This window comes from Elephantulus edwardii, unplaced genomic scaffold (genome assembly GCF_000299155.1).
Source record: "Elephantulus edwardii isolate Elephantulus edwardi_28Jun2011 unplaced genomic scaffold, EleEdw1.0 scaffold00218, whole genome shotgun sequence".
In the NCBI taxonomy this organism is placed as follows: Eukaryota; Metazoa; Chordata; class Mammalia; order Macroscelidea; family Macroscelididae; genus Elephantulus; species Elephantulus edwardii.
This window is the reverse complement of record NW_006399968.1, coordinates 71,825-93,647: the sequence shown is the minus strand read 5'-3', so window position 1 is coordinate 93,647 and position 21,823 is coordinate 71,825. Positions and strand designations below refer to the sequence as shown.

General features: G+C 42.3%; 1 protein-coding gene across 1 annotated transcript in view; it reads left to right on the top strand.

Moving 5' to 3' along the window:
- PCNXL2 (pecanex-like 2 (Drosophila)) overlaps nucleotides 1-21,823 on the top strand; it is a gene marked incomplete at its 3' end in the record, with an annotated part of 223,138 nt that overhangs the window by 156,057 nt on the left and 45,258 nt on the right. The window contains exons 16-19 of the mRNA XM_006898055.1: nucleotides 6,046-6,155; nucleotides 7,605-7,701; nucleotides 18,123-18,215; nucleotides 19,970-20,120. Of these exons, the coding sequence (XP_006898117.1) occupies nucleotides 6,046-6,155; nucleotides 7,605-7,701; nucleotides 18,123-18,215; nucleotides 19,970-20,120 (451 nt within the window). The remainder of the gene's footprint in view (nucleotides 1-6,045; nucleotides 6,156-7,604; nucleotides 7,702-18,122; nucleotides 18,216-19,969; nucleotides 20,121-21,823) is intronic.

The following is a 21,823-nucleotide window of genomic DNA, read 5'->3' as shown; positions in this document are numbered from 1 at the left end:
TTTTCCTACACCTAAGTGAAAAAGAACTAGGAAGTGCACTTCCGTGATCCAGATTCTGTGCTGTTCTGATCAAGACTGACTGCTGCAGACACAGCAGAAGGCCAGTTCTCCACCCACCAAAAGTAACAAATGGCTTCTGTCACGGTACCCATGCTAAATATTATTTTTAAGTTTGAGTTCTTGAAACATATACATGTGTGAGTAAACATAATCAAATCCACATTTCAAATATGAACATTTCTGTTTGAAACTCTGCAAGAAATGTCATTCAGTGTGTGCTTCCTTTCTTCTGTTCTCTGTGGAAATGTCAAGCCAATCATCTTTTAGGTAAAAACACACAGTGCATTTGATCATTTTCTTTCAACATCTCTTTTTAGGTCAGTTGTCCCAACCCTCTTCTTGTGTAAATATTTCCTTTTCTCTCTGCAAATAAGAATTAAATTGAAACATCAGGTGCAATGGCCATTTTTCCTTACTGTCTGTTGGACTTGACAAGGTCAGCCTATCCTTGGGTTGCAGAGTCTCTATTGATGCATTGTCATCCTGTCCTGGATTTTCCACATATGCTAGACATAATTCTTTCTTCATTCCTTTGGAGCAGATGATTATAACTACTTCCTTTTTAGAGATCCTGGTTATCTCTCTTCTGTTGTCTGTGCCTTTTTTGGTTACATTTGATAGTGCATTTATGCCATAAATTAGAACCCTGAGTTTTGTCCTAAAGTTATCTTCCAGAAACTAGAGGTTTAGGTTTAATGTTTAGAACTTTGATCCATTTTGAGTTAACTTTTGTATATGATGTAAATTTGGATCCTGTTTTGGAAGCCAAACTGCTGTCTAGAGGGGCCAGTCCTTGGGAAAAGACATTATCATCTAGAAAAGGTGGAGGGTCAGAGAAAGAGGGGAAGACCTTGAAAAATATGGGGTGACACAGTGACAGTAACAGTGAGCTCATATCATGTCAGAAGTGGTGCGGAGGGGGCAGGATCAAGGAAGGCTAATCTGTGGTTTAGATCAGGTTGCTATGAGTCGTAGCTGCTCCAGGGCACCTAAAACAGTGGTTTTGCTCACCACACTAAAGAGACTGTCTCTTCTCCATTGAATGGACTTTGACCTTTCATCAAAGATCAGCTGGCCATAGCTCTGTGCTTTACTTCTGGGTTTTCAGTTCTGTTCTCATGGTCTAACGTGTCTCTTCTGCCAGGTCCACACTGTACATACAGTACAGTACTATGAGTACTATCTAGTGCTCAGCTTGTGAGCTTTCCTGTTGTTGATGATGATTGCCAGCAAGTCGATCATGACTTATAACAACCCTATGAACAAAAGACTTGAAGCCTTTCTAGAACTATCGTCATTTCTCGGAGTTCATAGAGTTTCCAGAGGAATGTGAGCCTTCTTACTTAAAGTTCTTCATCTTCAAGAATACTTTAGCTATTCAGGGCCTCTCTCCTTTCCATCTAAAGTTGAAGATTATTTTTCCAGTCATTTAGACAATGCTATGCAGAAGGTCAAGGACTGTAGTTTTATTTATAGATTGAAGGTAAACATCAAGAAAGCAAGAATTCTCATCACTATGCCAATTGTCAGCACTATGATGGACGAAGAAAAGATTGAGGTTAACAACTTTAGCTTGCTTGGCTCCCCAGTCAACACTCTTGGCACCAAGCAGTCAGGAAATCAAAAGACAAATTGCATTGGAGAAGTCTACTGTCAGGGACCTCTCCAGGGTGCTGAGGAGCAATCAGGTCAGTCTAGAGACTAAGGTGCACCTGGCCCAGGTCATAGTCTTTGCAACTACTTGCTATGCATCAGAGAGCCAGACAATGACTAAGGATGACTTAAGAGAAATTGATGCCTTTGAGTGGTGCTGGAGAAAAGTACTGAACAGAAAAGTATTGAACATATACCATGGACAGCTGGGAAACAAATAGATCTGTCTTGGTGAGGGTGAAACCAAGTTTCTCCATGGAGGCTAGGAATTTGAAGCTCCAGCTCACATACTTTGGGCACATGGCCAGGGCCAGTCCTTGGAGAAAAATATTATGCTTAGAATGGTAGAGGGACAGCACAGGAAAGGAAGACCCTAGGTGAGATGGATTGACATGATAACTGGGGCAATGGGATTAGGTGTGTTGGAGTCAATAAGACTGGCTTAGGATAGGTCAAGGTTCAGAGCTGTAGAAAATTTGGTCACTATGAGTAGAGGCCTGCATTTATGTTTCTTGTAAAATGTATTTGCAATGAATAAATTGTTGATTGTGCAAAATTCTATCATCCTATCTCGTTTCATTTCTGTCACCAAGTCCATGCTTCCATTCTTCTCTGTTCCCAACTTTTGCATTCCAGTCACCCATTATTATTAATGTATCTTGATTGCATGTTCAATCGATCTCTGACTGCAGAAGTTGGTAGAAATCATCTATTTCCTCTTCTTTGGCTCTGGTTTTTGGTGCATATATTTGAATGACAGTGGTATTCACTGGATTTCTTTGTATACATATGGATATTATCCTGTCACTCAACAATATTATATTTCAAGACACATTTAGAAATTATTATTTAACTATGAAAGCAACCAAATTTTTTCTCACCTTTTCATCTCCAGCATAATAGATCACATGATCATTTGATTAAAAATGTCCCATTGCAGTCCATCTCATCTCACCAATACCTAGTATGTCGATATTTATGCATTTCATTTTCTTCCTTAACAATATCCAACTTTCCCACATTGATAGTTCTCACATTCCATGTTCCAGCCACTAGTGTCTGCTTACAACTGTTTATCCTCCTTACTATTTCCATACTTGAAAGTTCCACATCTATTGCCCTATCTGCTAGTCTAAGTGTGTTCTGTTGTACACAGAGTTTTCAGAGACCTGCTATTTCGGAAGTGGATGGCCAATTCTACTTCCTAGTCTGTCTTAATCTGAATGCTTAGACTTAGAAAAGTATCTGACAGACAGGCATTTTACAAAACAATGCAGATGAAATATTTTTCCCAATTGTAGAAATAGCCAGTAGTTTTAGTTTTGTCCCTGCCCTTGACACGAGTCTCTAGACCCACCCCTTTCCCTGTTCCACCAGTATTCCCTTCTATTCCCACCTACTCCCTTCAACACCTATTGCCTGCTATACACTCCTTGATCTGACAGCTTATATCTCAAGCATTGTGAGTTTCCATGATTCCAAATTCATCAAGATGTTGCTGATTTCTTATGCTGTGACAGTTTCCCTTGAGTTTCGGGGCCTGTAAGTCCAAATATAAAGCTGTAATGTTAGGGAAACCTTCTTATTTCAGACAGTTCTGAAGAAAAGTCCTTTCCCTTTAATTTCTGCTCCAGGTTTAACTTCTTGTGGCTTAGGCATCTTCCCTTCCATTTACAGCAACACTGTGGTCACAATATTTCTCAAGGGAGGGTGATCTGTCCTGTAGATCTGATATGCAGTGTTCTTTTTCTGGCCTGAGGACTGCAGCCCTCAGGCCCCAAGGATTCCAGGGGTCACTTTGTGAGGTGATCCCACAGAGTGTGAAAATTATTGAACAATATCATTAATATCACATGCAAGCAAGATTTTGCTGAAGATTATAAAAAAAAACTGACTAGAACAGCACATCAACAGAGAACTATCAGAAGTGCAGGCTGAATTTAGATGGGGCTATGGTACTAGGGATATTGCTAATGTTAGATGGATCTTGGCTGAAAGCAGAAAGTACCAGAAGAATGTCTATCTTTGTTTCATAGATTATGCAAAGGCATTTGACTGTGTGGATCATAAAAAACTGTGGCTAACTCTGAGAAGAATGGGAATCCCAGAACACTTGATTGTACTAATGTGAAACCTATACTTGGACCAGGAGTAAGTCATCAGAACAGAGCAAGGAAACACTGCCTCGTTTAAAATTGGGAAGCATGCCGCCAGGGCTGTATCCTGTCTCCATACCTTTTCAATCTTTATGCAGAACAGGTTATCCGGGAGGCTGGGCTCTTTGAGAAGAAATGTGGCCTCAAGATTGGAGGAAGAATCATCAACAATCTGCATTATGCAGATGACACAGCCTTGCTTGCTGAAACTGAAGAAGACCTGAAGCACTTGCTATAGAAGGTCAGGAACTGAAGTCTTCAGTATGTATTGAGACTCAATATCAAGAAAACAAAGATTCTCACCACTGGGCCAATTGGCAGCATCATGATGGATGGTGGAGAGATTGAGATTGTTAACAGTTTTGGTTTGCTTGGATCCATAGTCAACACTCTTGGCACCAGCAGCCAGGAAATTAAAAGATATATTGTGATGGGAAAGTCTGTGGTTAGAGACCTCTCTAAAGTACTGAAGTGCAAAGATATCAGTCTGGAGACTAAGGTGCACCTGATACATGCCATGGTCTTTGTAATCATTTGCTATGCATCGGGGAGCGGGACAGTGACTAGGGATGATAGAAGGAGAATTGATGCCTTTGATGTTGGAGAAGAGTATTGAATATATCATGGACTGCTAGAAAAACAAAAAAAGGTTTGAACTGGAGAGGGTGAAGTCAGGCTGCTCCTTGGAGGCAAGGATTCTGAAGCTTCATCTGACATACTTTGGACATGTTGCAAGGAGGGACCAGTCCTTGGAGAGAGACATCATGCTTAGAAGGGTAGAGGGACAGGGCAGGAAAGGAAGACCCTCGATGAGATGTATTGATTCAGTGACTGGGGTAATAATGGGGGCAGGTGTGTCGGAAACAGTGTGATTGGCACAGGACAGAGCAGAGTTTAGGTCTGTTGTACATAGGTTCACTATGAGTTGCAGGCCACTCGACGGCACATAACAACAACAACAACAACAACATAAGTTGAAGGAAACTGGAGGGCACATAACAACAACGTTAGGATCAGGATATCATTGCATCATATTTATGTGGGGCTTTTGATTTTTTGCAGTGGTATTTTGTACCATGTCTTTTTAAGGTCTTTTATGCCCTTGATTAGATTAGTCCTATGTTTTTTATATTGTGACAACTGCTGTAAGTGCTATTGTTTGCTTGATTTCCTTTTGAAAGTTCTTGTTAATGTCAAGGAATCCAACTGACTTTTGTATGCTGCTCTTGTACTCTGTTGTTTTTCTGAACCCTTCTGTTAGTTCCAGTTAACTGTCAGTGACATTTCTAGAATTTTCTGTGTTTAAGATTATGTCATCTGTGATCAGAGGATGCTTTACTTCTTCCTTAGCAGTTTGGATTCCCTTTATTTTCTTTCTTTGCCTTATTGCTCTGGATGAGACTTCCAGTAAGATATAGCATTGCAATGGTGGCATTGGACTGCTTTTTTCTAGAGGGAACAGTGCTGGTCTATCGCCATTAAGAATATTATTAACTTTGTGTATGTGTGGCCAGTTGACCGGTGAAAACATTGGCGACCTCCTCTGTCCTTGTGACTTGCACAGATGTGTAAGCACAACTTCTGTGGGTGGGAGCTCCCCAGTAAGGGGTCAGGCCATACCCTTCACAGCCAGCAGTGGGACTGAGTTCTGAGATGCCTCAGTGGAGGTGTTTAAGGGTGATTCTGGTGCACGGTGGAGGAGAGCTCAGTTCTGCCTGGGAAGTCAAGGCAGGCAGCATTATATGGGTGAAAGTCCACATGCTGAGTCTTTGTAGAAAAGATGTCATCAACTGAAGCACTTTTCAAAGCAGAGCAGAAAGAGCCAATGAAAAGAGCTTAATATTAGAAGAGACTAAATGACTGGCCCAAACTCATACAATTGTTTTGAGTGAAAGATTCCCACCGCTCCCAATTAATTGCTTAATTTTAGAACACACTAAATAAATATCAGCATAAATGTGTACAGTTATCCTGCTCCAGTTCCTATAAAAGAAATGTTTATATATGAAGGGGGTGGGTTTTCTGTGGCCCCAGATTGCCGTGTGTCCATTGCCAGGAGAAAGCATTGGAAAATCGCATCCACCTGGACCTCAAGAATGCAAACCTGTGTGTTGCAGAGAACCCTGCTCTTTTGCAGAGGTCTAGAGTGACTGGGTCTTTGTTGTCTTTCCTGCAGGAGCCATGGAGCGCCCAGCACATCCCAGCACTGTTTTCGGCCTTCTGTGGCCTCCTGGTCGCCCTTTCCTACCATCTGAGCAGGCAGAGCAGTGACCCAGCTGTGCTGATGTGAGTATCGGGCCACGCCCTTCAACACACGCCCTGCCCAGATCCTCCCCATAGTGCCACGCACCACCATCCCCGGCTCCTTCAGTACCCACTTAGCTGAGCCCCGGGGATGGCAGGAGAAGTGCAAACCCAGAAATGAACGATCAACTTCCAGACTCAAAATAAAATTTAAAATTCAGGACCAGATGGCTGATAGCACCCAAGTTGTTGGCGTTCCCTTCTCTGTAAGAAGCTGCAGGCTCAGAGCATGCGCCGTCCAGGTCTGCGCCCTCTTCATTCGGTGGCATCCTCCTCATTCCAGGCCCTTACCTGAGGAAGCCCGGCCTGCTCCTCTGGACAGAAGGGCTCTGCTGTCTACGTTGCGCTTTGAGCCACACATGGCTGTCCCCCTCTGGGACTTAGTGTGAAGTTAGAGTTAAGGTCTTGTACATATTTAGAATCACCTTTCATCATGTAAAACACTATTTTTCAAGCTTTTGAATTATGTCTTTAAACCTTTAAGATATATCTTTATCTCTATCTCTATCATCTATCTTGGGAGTGAAAGCCCTTTGTATATAACATGCCACAGTGAGTCTCTGCTCTCAGTCATGGCTGTTGTTAAGGCATGGTTTAGTTGCATATTTTCCATAGGGAGCTCTGGTGGACTAGTGGTAAGAAGCTACACTGCAATACCAAAGGCACACAGTTCAAATCCACCAGCTGCTCCGTGGGAGAAAGATGGGCAGTCACTTCCTAAGCGATTTACTGCCTCTGAAACCCACTGGAGGATCAACTATGGGTCACCTCTGACTCGACAGCACACAAAAACAAACAACAGTTGGAACAGACTCATAGCTACCCCTCCAGTGAGTTTTCAGAGGCTGTAAATAGCACAGGAAGATGGACAATCTTTGTCCTAAAGAGCAGCTGGTAGATTCAAACCACATGCTTTTGGGTTTGCAGTGCAACTTCTTAACACTGGGCCACCAGAGCCACAGGTCAATTGCAGTATCTCATGTCATTTGATCCTATCTATGACAGATTTCAACTTAAGAGAGCATAACTGGTAGGAGATAGGAGACCACAATTTCAGGCTAACTGATATGACAAGATGAAAAGTGTAGAAAAGAAGAAAAGTAAAGAAGGTTTATATAATTTCCATAGTCAACTACTGCAGTATTATGTTTTACTTGTGATTCATAAAAGCCCCAAAGGCTCGAGCTGAATTAGATTCTGATGGGGAACTCAGACCACCTCGGTGCAGACCTGCTTTCATTGCTATGGAAGCTTAAAATAAAAATTAGCTTGGAAACATTTGAAGATTTTTCACTTGGATTACAAATTGTTAGTGGAGGGAGCACTTGACCTTGTTGTATACATGAGGCAGCTGAGGAAGCCATTTCCCTCAGAAATGTAATGAACACATATTTTTTAAAATAAAACCTGTATTTTTCTTCCCCCTTTCAGGTCCTTCATTCAATGCAAATTGTTTTCTAAATTTTTACATGAAAACTTGGAAGAGTCGGCCGCAGATCCTCTCCCAAAGAAAATGAAAGACTCTGTGGTGAGCCACTTTACTCGTTAACCTGGTGTGTGAGAGGCAGCACTGGATGCAACTGTGAACATGTTAGTAGAGCTCAAGTTCTCGTGCTCCAGCTAGGCCATGGGAGGACAGCATGCACAGGAGGAAGGGCCAGTCTTGGTCTGGACTTGGCCTCCTGCGTGGTGGAGTTGCTAGTGTAGACAGCATCTTCTGGGCAGTGCGTCCATACCTCCATGATGCTCAGTAGGGGAAGCTCACAACATTTTTCATGGAAATTCTTTAGAACCACACTCAAGCAATTGCATTGTTTGCTGGTGCAGATAGTCCACGGCAGACTATAATGGATAGTCTTGTCAAATAAATTCTCAGCCACATTGCCCCCCTGAGATCCCGTGCACACAGCCTCTTCCTATAGTCTTTGTCTCTGCCTTACACAGACTTCAGGGTCTTCTTCTGGGGTCTTTCATCCAGGATGACATGTGCACTGTCCTTGCTAGGGATCCTTGGAATGGGGTATCGAGGAGCTCCTTTGTTGGAGGTGTAAGTATTTAAATACTCTGGAGCTTGCAACAACCTGTTTTCTTCTAATCAGGCTATTTGCATATCTCTGAAGAGTGGCAGGTAAAAGGAAGAGTGGTTAAGGATCTGTTGGTCAGAACCCCATGCATCCTTTGTTTTGGTATGCCAGCGCCTTCAGTGTAATAAGAAAACAGTGCCTTTGTTGGCTCATCTAATGAGTTGACAATCCACCGTATTAAGATGATGGTGATTATAGGACCAATTTCCAAGTTGAGGGGCCTTTTATCCACTAGCAAGATGTAAATCACTCAGAGACCAAACTTACCAGACAAGCAAGGAATTTATTAAAAAGAGCAAGCAAGTTGGGGCCTAGTAGTTTTCTTGTTACCACCCCAAGGTGCTATTTTACTCCAGGCTGCTCCCTGGCTTTTCTAGCCATTGGACTTCATACAGGAGGGTTCAACATGCCCCTCACAATCATCTTACTGGGAACTACCTGTGAAAACATGTAGGTCGGCTCCTTCAAGCCTTTATCTTCCTTCATTTCACATAATCAATTCCTGATTTGCTTGTTCCTAGCAACTAGTACTCTGAGGGGACAAGCAGCTTTCTCTCTCTGAAGAATCTTCTGTTCCAGTTGGAACTTGGAGCATCTTGACCTATAAGCAAAGTCCATGCCAGAGTAAACCCATCAGATGGCAGTAATTTACAGTAGCTCACAGAATGGCAACTGAAAGGCACATTGTTCAAATCTAACAGCTGCTCCATGGGAGAAAGATGGACAATGTCTTCCCATATGATTAACTGCCTCCGAAAACCCACTGGAGGGTCAGCTACGGTCAGTTCTGACTTGATAGTATACACCACTACCGCAGTATAACATTGAGTTGAGTTCTGGTCAACCCATCCCTAGCTTTAGACACCATCGGCAAACTAGGGGATCCACACATCTCCCTGTATTTCAGATAGGCTGGTCCTTTGGTGTGAGTCCTCGTGGCTCCCTGCACATTAGATGGGTAACCTGTTTCCCTTCTCCGCACCTGTGTGTGTTAGGTCAGTGGATGCCAATGGAGCACTTCCAAGTTCAGCCTTTCTAGTCATAGCTACATTCCTCCACTTCCATTCAGTGAGTGGACCCAGGGGGTAACCATGCTTAAGCACACTGGACTGCCCACTCACGGGCTCCCTTTAACTTCCGGTCCTGTAAAGGGACTTTTGATGGGCACCAGCTTTACCTGCCTTATGATTGTTGTGTACCATTGAGTTGGAACTGACCCATAGCTGACCCTCCAGGATTTTAGAGGTAGTTAATCTCATAGGAGGAGATTTCCCATCCTTCTCTCTTGGAACAACTGGTAGATTTGAACTGCGTGCCTTTGAGGTTGGAGCACAGCTTCTTACCACTAGACTACCAGAGCACCACCCAAAATTACCAACTGGCTCTAATGTTTTAAACAATTTATTTTCTTTTGGTTTGCATACAAAATTTATAACTTGCCTTAATTTGAAATCTCTACACTGCCCTCAACAAGCTTGCATTTTCAGGGCAGATCGGCATAAGTAATGAGTAAACTGCAGCACTCAGTATTTATCTCCACCATGTATTTTATACCACTACACAGAACAAACACTCCGTTTAAGCCTGGTAGGATAGCAAGACAGGCCAACCCCTCATTGTTGTTGTTGTCGTGTGCCATCAAGTCAGAACTGACACACAGCAGACCCTCCAGTAGGTTTAGTAATGTAAGAGGCAATAAGTCATGTGGGAGGAACTTCCCCGTCCTTCTCCCGTGGAGCATCTGGTGGATTTGAAGCACATACCTTTTGAATTGTAATGTAGCATCTTACCACTGAGCCATCAGAGTTCCCTAATCCCACATTTATTGTTGTTGTGTGGTATCCAGCAGGTTTTCAGAGGCAGTTAGTTGAATGGAAGGCGATTGTCCATCTTTCTCCTGAGGAGCAGCTGGTGGATTTGAACCACAGACCTTCAGTGCAGCCTCTGTCTCATGGTCACCAATTTATAAAGTATTTCAAAATTCACACTCAGTCCACTGTGCCTTGGAGTGTGGTGAAAAATCCAAGCCCAAATATTGAAGTCTTTTTCCTCATGTGATAATAAACTAAAGGGCAAACCATTTTGTATGAGGAAGGGATGCTTCATGAATTTTAAAAGCCAAGATGCGCCGAAGCAGAGGCTGTGGGGTCAAGCTGCTGGAGCTGATGAGAGGCAGCTGGGAGAGAAGGCAGACATTTGGCATTCAAACAGACAATCAATAGCATGCGCCCTTCTGCTTATACCATGAGCCTGACAGAGAAAGTAAAAATGGCATTCCTAGATTGTCCTGCAAGAGCTGGTGAGATGGCCCTCAGTGTTCTCATGGAAAGCTGTAAAAACCATCCCCCAAACTGTCCCAGATTTAACACCAGGTGAAGACGTTTCTCTACTCTCCTAGTTGCAGCCCTAAAATAATGTAGGAATAAATTATAAAGAAAGACGTGAAATGTGTTTGGTAGCTTCTGATAGCATTTCATTAATATAATTAGATTCTATGAGCTACGCTTTACCTTACTTGATATTCATGCACTTGGCATGCTTTGTACACACAACTTTCATGAGATTGTATATGATGTTTGTCTTCTGCTCCTTGAGAAGTCTCCTGGTCTAATTATAATATTTTAATAGAAATATCAGATTCAGCTTTTGTCAGTTTGATTTGTGATACCTTTTGCACCTTCAGTCCAAGTATAAAATTTTCCTCCCAGTTGTCTCTGATTTTTGTTCCTCTACGTGTCTTTCTGTCTCAAATTTTCTCTGTCCCGCTCTCCCTTTTCTTAACTATTTAATTCCCATGAGAAGTCTCTAGGGAGCTTCTTTGGGCTGCAGGTTTCCTGTCCCCCTTTCCTTTGCCCTCCTTGTGCCATTGCCACTCATCTGGTCCATGGTAGGACCTGGGCATTTGCTTTAGTAACAAGCCTGTCCACACAGATGATCTACTGTGTCACAGTGATTAAGTGCTTGCCTTGGAACTGCAAAGTCAGTAGTTTGAATCCGTCAGTGTCTCTGCAGGAGAAGGATGTGCAGAGCGCTTCTGTAAAGATTGCTAAAGATTGCTGTTAGGTTTTATAAAGTTAGATGTTATTCATAGTAACACTGTGTACCATACAACAAAACATTGCCTGAATCGGCACCATTCTCACGATTTCCACTGTGTCTGATTGCTGTAGTCACTATGTCTGCATATACCCTTGAAGGTCTTCCTCTTTTTAACTTGCTCTCTAGTTTTCTAACCCTGATGTAACTCTTCTGGTACTGGCCCCTTCTAAACTTTCCCAAAATATGTGAGATGAAGTCTCACCATCTTTCCTTCTAAGGAACACTCTGGCTGCATTTACTCGAAGACAGATTTGTTTACTTCTCTGAGTTTATGGTATATTCAATATTCTATACCAATTCAAAAGCGGCAATTCTTCTTTGGTCTTCTTTATTCATTATCTTATTTTCAAAAGCATTTTAAGCAATTGATGATACCATGGCTTGGTTCTTTAAACTGACATCTCTGCTTGTTGGCACTTTAAAAGGGGCTTTGCCAGTAGACTTTCTCAGTGCAATGCATCTTTTTTATTTTATTTAATATACACAACTATTTCAGGACATAAATAACTGACTATACAGATGACACCTTAAGAAAACATCAAGAAAAGAAATTGTCACAATTGGACCAAACAGCAAGCAACATCATGATAAATGGAGAAAAGATTCAAATTGTCCATGATTTCATTTTTTGAAAGAAAAAGAAAATACTCTTGAATATAACCAATATTGTTGGATTAATAAGAAATTATCACGTCAAAACTGGAGATAAAAGAGGAACCTAGAAACATATTTGACTCCAAAGGCCTCACCCAGCAGGAGACTATGAGCCTTGGCTTGGAATCCCCAAACGTGAGGAAGAACAATGAAAACCCAGACCTGGTCAAGGTGGGGAAGTCCTATTTTTCTAAAGAGAACTTAAAAAACTCTTGTGGCCATAGGTTGACAGGGAATTGCTGGAAGTTCAAACTACTTTCAGAAGATGATTGGGAATGAGTGACATAATTGCTGATGTCAGATGAATCTTGGCCTAGGATACAATACCAGAAGAAGGTTTATCTGAGTATTATAAACTATGTGAAGATATTTGACTGTGTGGATCCCAGCAAAATATAGATAACATTACACAGAAAGACAATTCCAGGCTCAGACAGAGCCAGTATATAGATCAAGAGACAATTGTTCAAACAAAATGAAAGGTGCTACATGGTTTGAAATAAAAAGAAAAAGTTATGTAGCATGGCTGTGTTGTTGTTGTTAGGTGCCGTCAAGTCAAGTACAACTCATAGTGATCACTATGAACAGCAGATCTAGACTCTGTCCTTTCTATGCCACCCTCACTATCTCAGACAATTGAGCCTATTGCTGCAGTCATTGTATCAGTCTGTCTGGTTGAGGGTCTTCCCCTTTTTTTTTTAACCCTCCACCTTTCCACGCATGATATCCCTCTCCAAGTAACAGTCCCCCCTAGCAACATGCCCAAAGTATACGGGATGAAGTATCACCATCCTTGCCATCAAGGAGCACTCTGGCTACACCTTTTCCAAAACATAGCTGTTTGTTCTTTTGGCAGTCTATGTGATATTGAATAATCTTCTCCAACACCATAACTCACTCACAAGGATCTCTTCGTCTGTCATCTTTAGTCATTGTGCAGCTCTCAGAGGCACAGAAAGTGATTCAAAAGACCCTAGCCTGAATCAGGCACACCTTAGTTTTCAAACTAACATCATTACTCCTTGGTACTTTGAAGAGGTACCTGACAGCAGACTTGCCCAATGAAATATGTCTCTTGATCCTCCAACTGCTAATAAAGCCAGGTTTTATTAATTTACCCTAATGATTTAATTTGTATGCTGGGCAAATTATCAGTAAAGCTGAGCTATATGAAGAAAAACTGACATCAGGATTGAAGGAAGTTTTGATATGCACGTTACACTTACTAATCAAAACCAAAGCCTTCAGTATGGATTATACCTGACAACATGAAACAAAGTTCTCATAGCCAAGCCAATAGAGAATCTCAGAAGAAAAGGAGAAAAGTGGAGCTAGCAATGGTTCCATTCTAACCCTAATTGGCCTTCATGGAAACAGCAGCCAAGGCATCAAATAACATAATCCAGTAGGAAAATATGGTGCAGTGTGTCTGATCGGGCAATAGTCTTTGCAGTTGTGTGCTATGCATCTGAGAGCTGGACAGTCACTAGGGATGATAGAAAGAGAATTGATGTCTTCAAGCTGTGGTGCTGGAGAAGAGTGTTGAATAGACCATAGACTGTTAGGAGAACAAACAGGTTTTTCCTGGAGAGACTGAAGCCGGGCTGCTCCTTGGAGTCAAGGATTCGGAAGCTTCGTCTGACATACTTTGGGCCTGTTGCAAGGAGCAATCCTTGGAGAGGGACATCATGTTTTGGAGAGTGGAGGGACAGGAAAGAAGAGGAAGACCCTCAATGAGATGGATCAATTCTGTGATTGGGTGGTGGGGGTAAGTGTGTCGGAGACGCGAGGTTGGTACAGGATAGAACAGCATTTAAGGCTCTTGTACACAGGGTCACCATGAATCGTAGGTGACATGACAGCACATAACAACAACAACAACAACAACAAAGCACCTTTTAAAGTTAAAAAGCAAAGATGCCCCTTTGATGACTAAGATTCATTTGAACCACACCAGGATCTTTTCAGTTGCCTTATACACAAGATCAAGTTGCATAATGGATAAAGAAGACCAAAGAGCCAGTGCACTGGACCTGTGCTTGTGTCAAAGAATCTTGAATATACTGTAGACCATCAGAGGACAAACAAGCCAGTCTTCAAAAAGATGCAACTGGAATGCTCCTTGGAAGTGAGAATGGCAAGACTTTGGTTTAGTTATGTTGGACACGTCGTCTGGAAAGACCAGTTCCTAGAAAGGACATCATGCTTGGTAAAGTGGAGAGTCAGTGAACATGAGGGAAAGCCCTGACGAGATGGAATGACTCAAAGGATTGACCCACAACAATGGGTGCTAACAACATTTATAACATAGGAACAAACAATGTTCTGTTCTGTTATACAGTCACCATCAGTAGGGACAGGCTTGACAGCAACTAACAACAACAAGCAGCAAAGTTGTTAAGAAATTACTCTTCAGAAAAGGGATGGGGAAGAAAGAACATTTTCATAAATTTGAAAGGCTGTATAGTGGGTTGTATTTACAAGTGGTGCCATGACACTGACAAAAATCACAGTGGATCCCTGAGACTATAGCCCCTGGTCTCCCTTCAAGGCTAGAACTGAACTCACCCTCAAGATTTAGCTTTCAGGCAAGTGACAGGCAGATGAGCAATAACACTTGGGAGATAGGCACTCTTGAGAGTAATCAACAATACAACATCCAAAAAGCAGAATTTACCTGGGAATAAAGCTCAGAGGCAATAAAGTATCAGAAAGAAGGACAAATGGAAACAGAAAACACAGGAAGATCATGGGAAGAAGGTTGTTACACAGTGATGATAACAATTACCTTGCAAAATGAGTGTAAATTATTGATTGGAAAATTAATTGGCTCTGTAAACTCACACAAATAACCATAAAAAGATTTTTTAAAATTACAGTGAAATACCTGTGTATTATTCAATTATGAAAAAAATCAGTGCTAATCGGATCACATTCTCCCTCCTGCTATAGCAAACTAGAAACATAAGCCATTTCATCAATTACCCTCCTGGCCTTTTGATGCAGATGGTTGATCAATTTAAAGTGACATTGAATTCTTAAAATTAGAATACTTGGAGAAATGTTTCTCTTCCTTTTGGATAAAGTTTTGATAGTTTTTTTTAAAATTTTTTTTGGATAGTTCTTAAATGGTATAAAACCATCAATGAAAAATACTAAATCAAAATTAATACAACTTCAGAGTCTAAAAATGTGAGCTACAGTATCATTTTCAATGAATGTAGCCTTTTATAAATATTAGGAGTGAAAAGAGATACCAGATTTTGAACATTACTAATATTAAAGCATGAATGAGGACACCTGATAATAACAGAATCTGCTTACAGATTCTTTTTATAAATCTTTTTATAGATTCAGGATTAAAAACTAGTGATCTTTTCTGCTCAAAAACAAGACCTACTAGCATCAGAGAGTTGGACAATGACCAAGGAGGATAGAAGGAGAATTGATGCCTTTGAGCTGTGGTGCTGGAGAAGAGTGTTGAGGGTACCATGGACTGCTAGGAAAACAAACAGATTCATCCTAGAAGGGTTAAACCGGGTGGCTCCTTGGAGGCAAGGATTCTGAGGCTCCGTCTAACATACTTTGGACATGTTTTGAGGAGAGACCGGTCCTTGGAGAGGGACATCATGCTTGGGAGGGTGGAGGGACGGCGCAGGAGAGGAAGGCCCTCTATGAGGTGGATTGAGTCAGTGACTGGGATAATTGGGATGGGAGTGTCAGAGACAGTGTGATTGGCACAGGACAGAGCGGAGTTTTAGGGCTGTTGTACATAGGGTTGCTACAACTAGGAAAAATAATCTACGTGCATGGTTTATCCATGTATGATCTCTTCCAGATTCCAATGGATTATAAATACTTGCTATAGGAAATTCAGATCACTGTTAGCAGATAGTTAAGTTGACTTTGTGAATGGATCTCTTAGCTTTAGTATGTATCTCTACTGTAGCCAAGTCTTGGCTGGCTATCCTAACGATCCAGATCATTATTACTCCATTTAAACAGCCCTTGAATGGTGTCTTCTCACACTGCATGTTAATACAATCAACAAACAGCAACTTAACCTGCAAAAACCTCCCCATTTTAACTTAAAACCTAAGAGATTAAAGTAAGTGGGGAGAGAGAAGCAGACTGTGTCTTTCTGTACAGTTTTCTAGTGGATAAGATTAAAAAAAATTTAATACTTTAATTTCCTTTTAATATGAGAATGCTTTTATTAGTTGCCATTAAGTCAGTTCTTAGTCATGGCGACCTCTGTGAGAAGGAAGCTATAAATGGCTTTACAATTTTCCATTAATGATATGATACATTCAAATGCTAAATAATTGTATGCTACTGTTAATCCTGCTCTATATAAAGGAAGTAATTGACTGGGTGGTCCCTAATGTCCACTTTCAATTTATGAGCCTACAATTACATGTATCTGATGCTGTGCCTCATTTGGTCAGCACACGTTTGCCTTGTACTTGTAGCACAAATGCCATCCTTAGCTCCTATGTACACGTGCTACCACGTGCATGATGGGAAATTATTAGCAAATGACTGAAAAGTTCATTAGGGAGCTCTGGTGCCATAGTGTCCAGGGTTCAACTGCCGATCCAAAGGCAGGCAGTTTGGATCTCCAGCTGCTCTGAGGGAGAAAGATGATCAGTCTCCTCCCACGCAATTTATAGTCTCTGAAAATCTGCTGGAACATCAGCTGTGAGTCAGTTCCAACTTTACAGCACTTAACTCATACAATAAAAGTTCATTATCTACCTAATATGCAGTATATTGCATACTACATGTCTATTTCTGTCATTTGGAGATGGCCTCTACCATATCTGACTTTGTTGTTATGTGCTGTCAAATCACTTGCGACTCATAACAACTCTATGTACAAAAGTCCTAAACCCTGCTCTATCCTGTGCCAATCTCACTGTCTCTGACACACCTACTCTCATTACCACAATCACTGAATCGTTCCATTTCATCGAGGGTCTTCCTCTCTTGTGCTGTCCCTCCACCCTCCCAAACTGGTGAGTTAAAATATACAATCTAATGTACTCTCATGTTTATTGCTGTTATTCACAATAGCAAAGCGATGGAAACAACTCAAGTGCCCATCAACAAATGAATAAATAGAGAAATTGTGGTATATTCACACAATGGAATACTATGCAGTACTGAAAACAAGGAACTCATGAACTATACAAAATGGGTGACCCTGGAGGACATTATATTGAGTGAAATATCTCAGTCACAAAAGGACAAATACTGCATAATGTCACTGTTATAAAACAAGAGGACATCAGGATTGGGGGGAACTAAGAAAAGAGCGGCTAAATAATGTACATTGCATTGAAACAGATGAAGGAAAGAACTGCTTAAAAGGAATATATGATTATGTATTATTTGTATGACAATAGTCTAGAATAAGAGCTGTATAGTAAAGTGGACTGGGTGAGGTTGTGGGGTGGGGACAACGGAAATTTTTTTTTCTAAGAGAAAAGTGAACTGGAGCGGGCAGGGAGGAAAATGTGCAACAATGAATGAAGAGAAATCTAAGTTCTCTATAAACTTTCACTAAAATCACTATTAAAAATATACAATCTATTTGGATCCAACTAAAAATGTCTTTCTTTGGCATACTTAGAGTATTTATTTGCATATTAAAATCCAAGCTAACTTGAAGCCACGTGGAGTTTATGAGCACACCAGTTCCCCTTCTGAAGCTGACCCTAGCAAGTGAAGGCCCCTTTGGGACACTCTCAATGCACCTTCTATCTGATCTATGTTCATGGATAGGAGGCATTTGCCCCACATAAGGAGAAACTTTTTCTAAGCTCATAGGATGTACACTAACATTGTAGTATGCAGTTTCTTTCTGTCATCCTATGCCTTGGTCTCCCTGAAAGGTTGTCTCCTTGATAATCCCCAGAAAGGAGACAGTGAATGATGCTCATATGAACCCCATTGTCAGAACCAGGCAAACCAGCACAGAAAGAGTAGTTACCAGGGGTGGTGTTCTATCATCTGATTTACTTGGCTAAGCAGTTACTGGGGGGTGAGGACAGAAGGGAAAAATCCCAAATAATGAACAGGAGACTTACCGTGCGATCCCTCTTTCCAGAAGGATGCCTTGCAGTCGGATCTGATAGTCTGCTCGCTCGCCGCAGTCCTCTCGTTCGCAGTCAGCGCCAGCACCGCATTCCTCTCCTTACGCGTAGGTATCAGTTCAACTCCAGGCTCTGTCTGTGCTCTCTGCTAACAGAGTTGGGTTTTGAACTGCAGAGCACTGGGAAGGAGAATGAGTCAGAAGGTAAACGGCATGCCAGTGGAAAAGGTTTCAGGACTGTATCCTCATGTTGTTCAGAGTTGTGGTCAAGATGTGATTTGGCTTAAAGCACAGACTTCATTGGCCCTTACTCTGCCTTCCAGCTGAGGAGTCGGAGCCCACAGAGGGGTAATAGCAGTGAGACAGGCTGAAGGCTCAGTGTGCTAATTCACAGACAGAAGAATGGGCTTCTGAGAGTGTGTCAGGGCTGAGGCGGATCTGCTGAGGTGTATCTGATTGTTGCTACACAGTGATCAGTTAGCAACATCCCTGTGGAGAGCTCAGGTTGGCCTTTCTGGCATTGTTGTTTGTTATGTGCTACCTGTCAGACTGACTCATAGCTGAACCTTCAGTAGGTTTTCAGAGGCCATAAATCACATAGGAGGCGACTGCTCATCTTTCTCCTGCAGAGCTCCTGGTGGATTTTAAGCACTTGCCTTTGATTAGCAATGCAATTCTTTACCTACTAGGCCACCAAAGCTCCTTTAAAGTACTTATATACACTTGTTTTAAAAATAAAAAATAAACCCCAGCTTACACTTATAGATAGTTATGTTGTTAGGTGCCATCAAGTTGACTACACAATGACAAGCCATGAACAACAGATCTGAGCCTTGTCCTAACCTACACCATCCCCTCACACTCTGACTTGCCTGTGTCCATTGTTACAGTCACTGTAGCAATCCAGCACATTGAGGGGCTTCTTTGTTTCATTGACCCTTCTCCTTTTCCAGCATGATATCTCTTTCCAAGGACTGGCCTCTCCTTACAACATGCCCCAAGCGTGGGAGACAGAGTTTAACCATCCTTGCCTCTAAGGAACATTCTGACTGCACTTCTCCAAGATACTTATTTGTTCTTTTGGCAGTCTATAGGATATTCAGTACTCTTCACCTTACACTGACACCCTTGCTTTTTAGCACTGTGGAGAGGTCTTGAGCAGCAGATTTTCACAAACAACATGCCTTATACACTTATAAAGGAGGTCACTCTTAAGATTAAGGTGCATCTGATCCAAGCTATCCATCAAGCTACGCATCTGAAAACTGGACAATGACTAAGAATGATAGAAGAATCAATGCTTTTGAGTTGTGATGTTGGAGAAGAAATATTGGATATACTATGGACTGTCAGAGAACAAACAGGTCTGTCCTAGAGAAAATGAAACCAGAGATTCCTTGGAGGCTGGGATGGTGAAACCCCATGTCACATACTTTAGGCACGTTACCAGGTGATGGCAGTCCTTGGAGAAGGACATCATGCTGGGAAAGGTGGCGGGTCAGAGGAAGAGAGGAAGGTCCTGAACGAGATGCACTGGCACAATGACTGTAGCAATGGGCTGAAGTATGAAGTATGCCTGCCAGATGTGGTGAAGTCAATTCAGGATGAGATGAGTTCAGAGCCCTTGTCCATAGGGTCATTATAAAGGGTAGTTGACTTGAGGGCACTCAAAGACATATAACAAAACAAATAAACACAGTCATGAATTCCCCTTCCAGTGAGGCAATGTCTTAGTTAAGCTTCTTATCTCACCTTTTCTGATAAGGAAAAGGATGGGGACAGCAGTCTCAGGCGTCACCCCCAGGGATACTCTCACTCTGTCCCCTGAAAGATAGTAAGGATACTGTGCTCTGTCCCCACAGCCATTTCTCAGCATCGTGCTCTTCAGCCTGGCCGGCGTCGTGGGCTTCCTAGCTCACTACCTGCTGCCTCAGCTCCGCAAGCATCATCCTTGGATGTGGATTTCCCACCCTGTCCTCAAAAACAGAGAATACCAGCAACGGGAAGTGACAAGTGAGTCATGGCATTCCTTGTCATTAGAATGATATAAAAAATTATAGTGAATGCAACAATGAATTAATGAAAATCCAAAGTCTCTGTAAACGTTCATTAAAATCATAAAAATTAATTGAAAAAAGTATTTACAGCAAAAAAAAAAGGTGAAACAAAAAAGCTTGCAAAAAAGCATTAAAAGTCTTGAAATCCTGTAGTTTTTGGTTGTGTATCCATTATAGAATATTCATACACTGTTTTAATAAAGAGTATCTCGCTTAAAAAAATTTTAGTGAGAGGTGTGCTCTCAAGTGGAGACTGGGTACGCTAATGGGTCCAGTGGTATTCCCACTCATTCTCACAAGCCAGAAAAAAGGAAGTTAAAGTGGTGTGAATTGGAAGTGCATTTTGTACAAATATTAGTTGATTATTTGCATGCAACAAAGAATTCTTTTCTAGCACTCAAACTTGAAGGTTATGGGGCTCCAGTTCACATTAACTAGGGACCAGGAGGGACGTTATTTCATTGTGTGCTCTTCTCCACCAAATGTTAGAAGCATAGGAGAGGTGGACCTCTTAGTACTTGTGTCCACTTGAGAGGCAGATGGCCTTTCCCTGGTCATAGTCGTGCACCAGCCTGGTAACAATCACAGTGTGACAAGTTCTGCGTACAAGCTCTATGGGAATCTCACTGGGAGGCTCCTCCCTACGGTGGGTGTGGCTCCTCCCTGTGGTGTGGCTCCTCCCTGCGGTGTGGCTCTTCCCTGTGGTGTGGCTCTTCCCTGTGGTCTGGCTCCTCCCTCGAGCGTGGCTCCTCCCCTCAGTGTGGGCTTTCTTGCCCTGTGGCTCCAGGCTCTGTGGTGATGAAAGTGAATAGATGGGAGAAGAATAGTATCTGGTACTTGGGTGAAGGGATAGAGGAGACGTTTCTGACTCCCGTGAGGACATGGCTGCCCTTGAGAAGAATTAGGAGGAGGTGGGTGTGGATTCTGTTTAAGGGGAGGGTGAAGAAAAAGAAGAGTACTAATTCCTTTCAGCCCTTCAGCATATCACACTCAGAATTGACAAAACTTTCTGGCTAGATTGTCTCTGTCCATGTCTTACTTTTCCATGTGTTCCCTTGTGTTGAGATCAGTCAAGCTGGTCGTCCTTACCAATGCTGCTGCTTCTGCATTCAAACTGCTTCACCTCTGGTAATTGTTCAAATGATTAAGTGGTTTACCTAGCTGTCTCCACATCCAGGGCTATAACAGGGCAGTTGGTGCTTGCTGATTCTTAGGAAAGCATTGCGTTTAGCCCGCTGTGCCCTCAGCAAATCCAGTAGATTAGTGTGAGGAAACAGAAAGGGATAAAATAAAAAGAGCTTCAGCCAAGATGTTTCTTCCAGAAACATCTCTGGGTGAGTGCAAGGAGCTGCCTACATTAGAAGCCACAGGACTAAAGCAGGCCAGGGAGAGAAACTTGACTGCGGCGTGCAGAGCGAGAGGGCGTGGTCAGGAGCTCAGGGCAGTGGCTGTTGCGTCCACGGGTGGGTGTGGAGTAGGTCCGCGCTCAGACGGAGAAGGCCTGGTGCATGATTTCGGGGTTTAGACCTTCAGGCTTTTCTTCCAAGGTGCCTCTTGTGATCTCCAAGCTCCAGCCTTCCAGTCACAGCTGACTGCTAAGCGGTTGTCATTAGGTGCTACTTGATGTAGCTTTAGAGCTTGGAGATTGTGTGTGTGTGT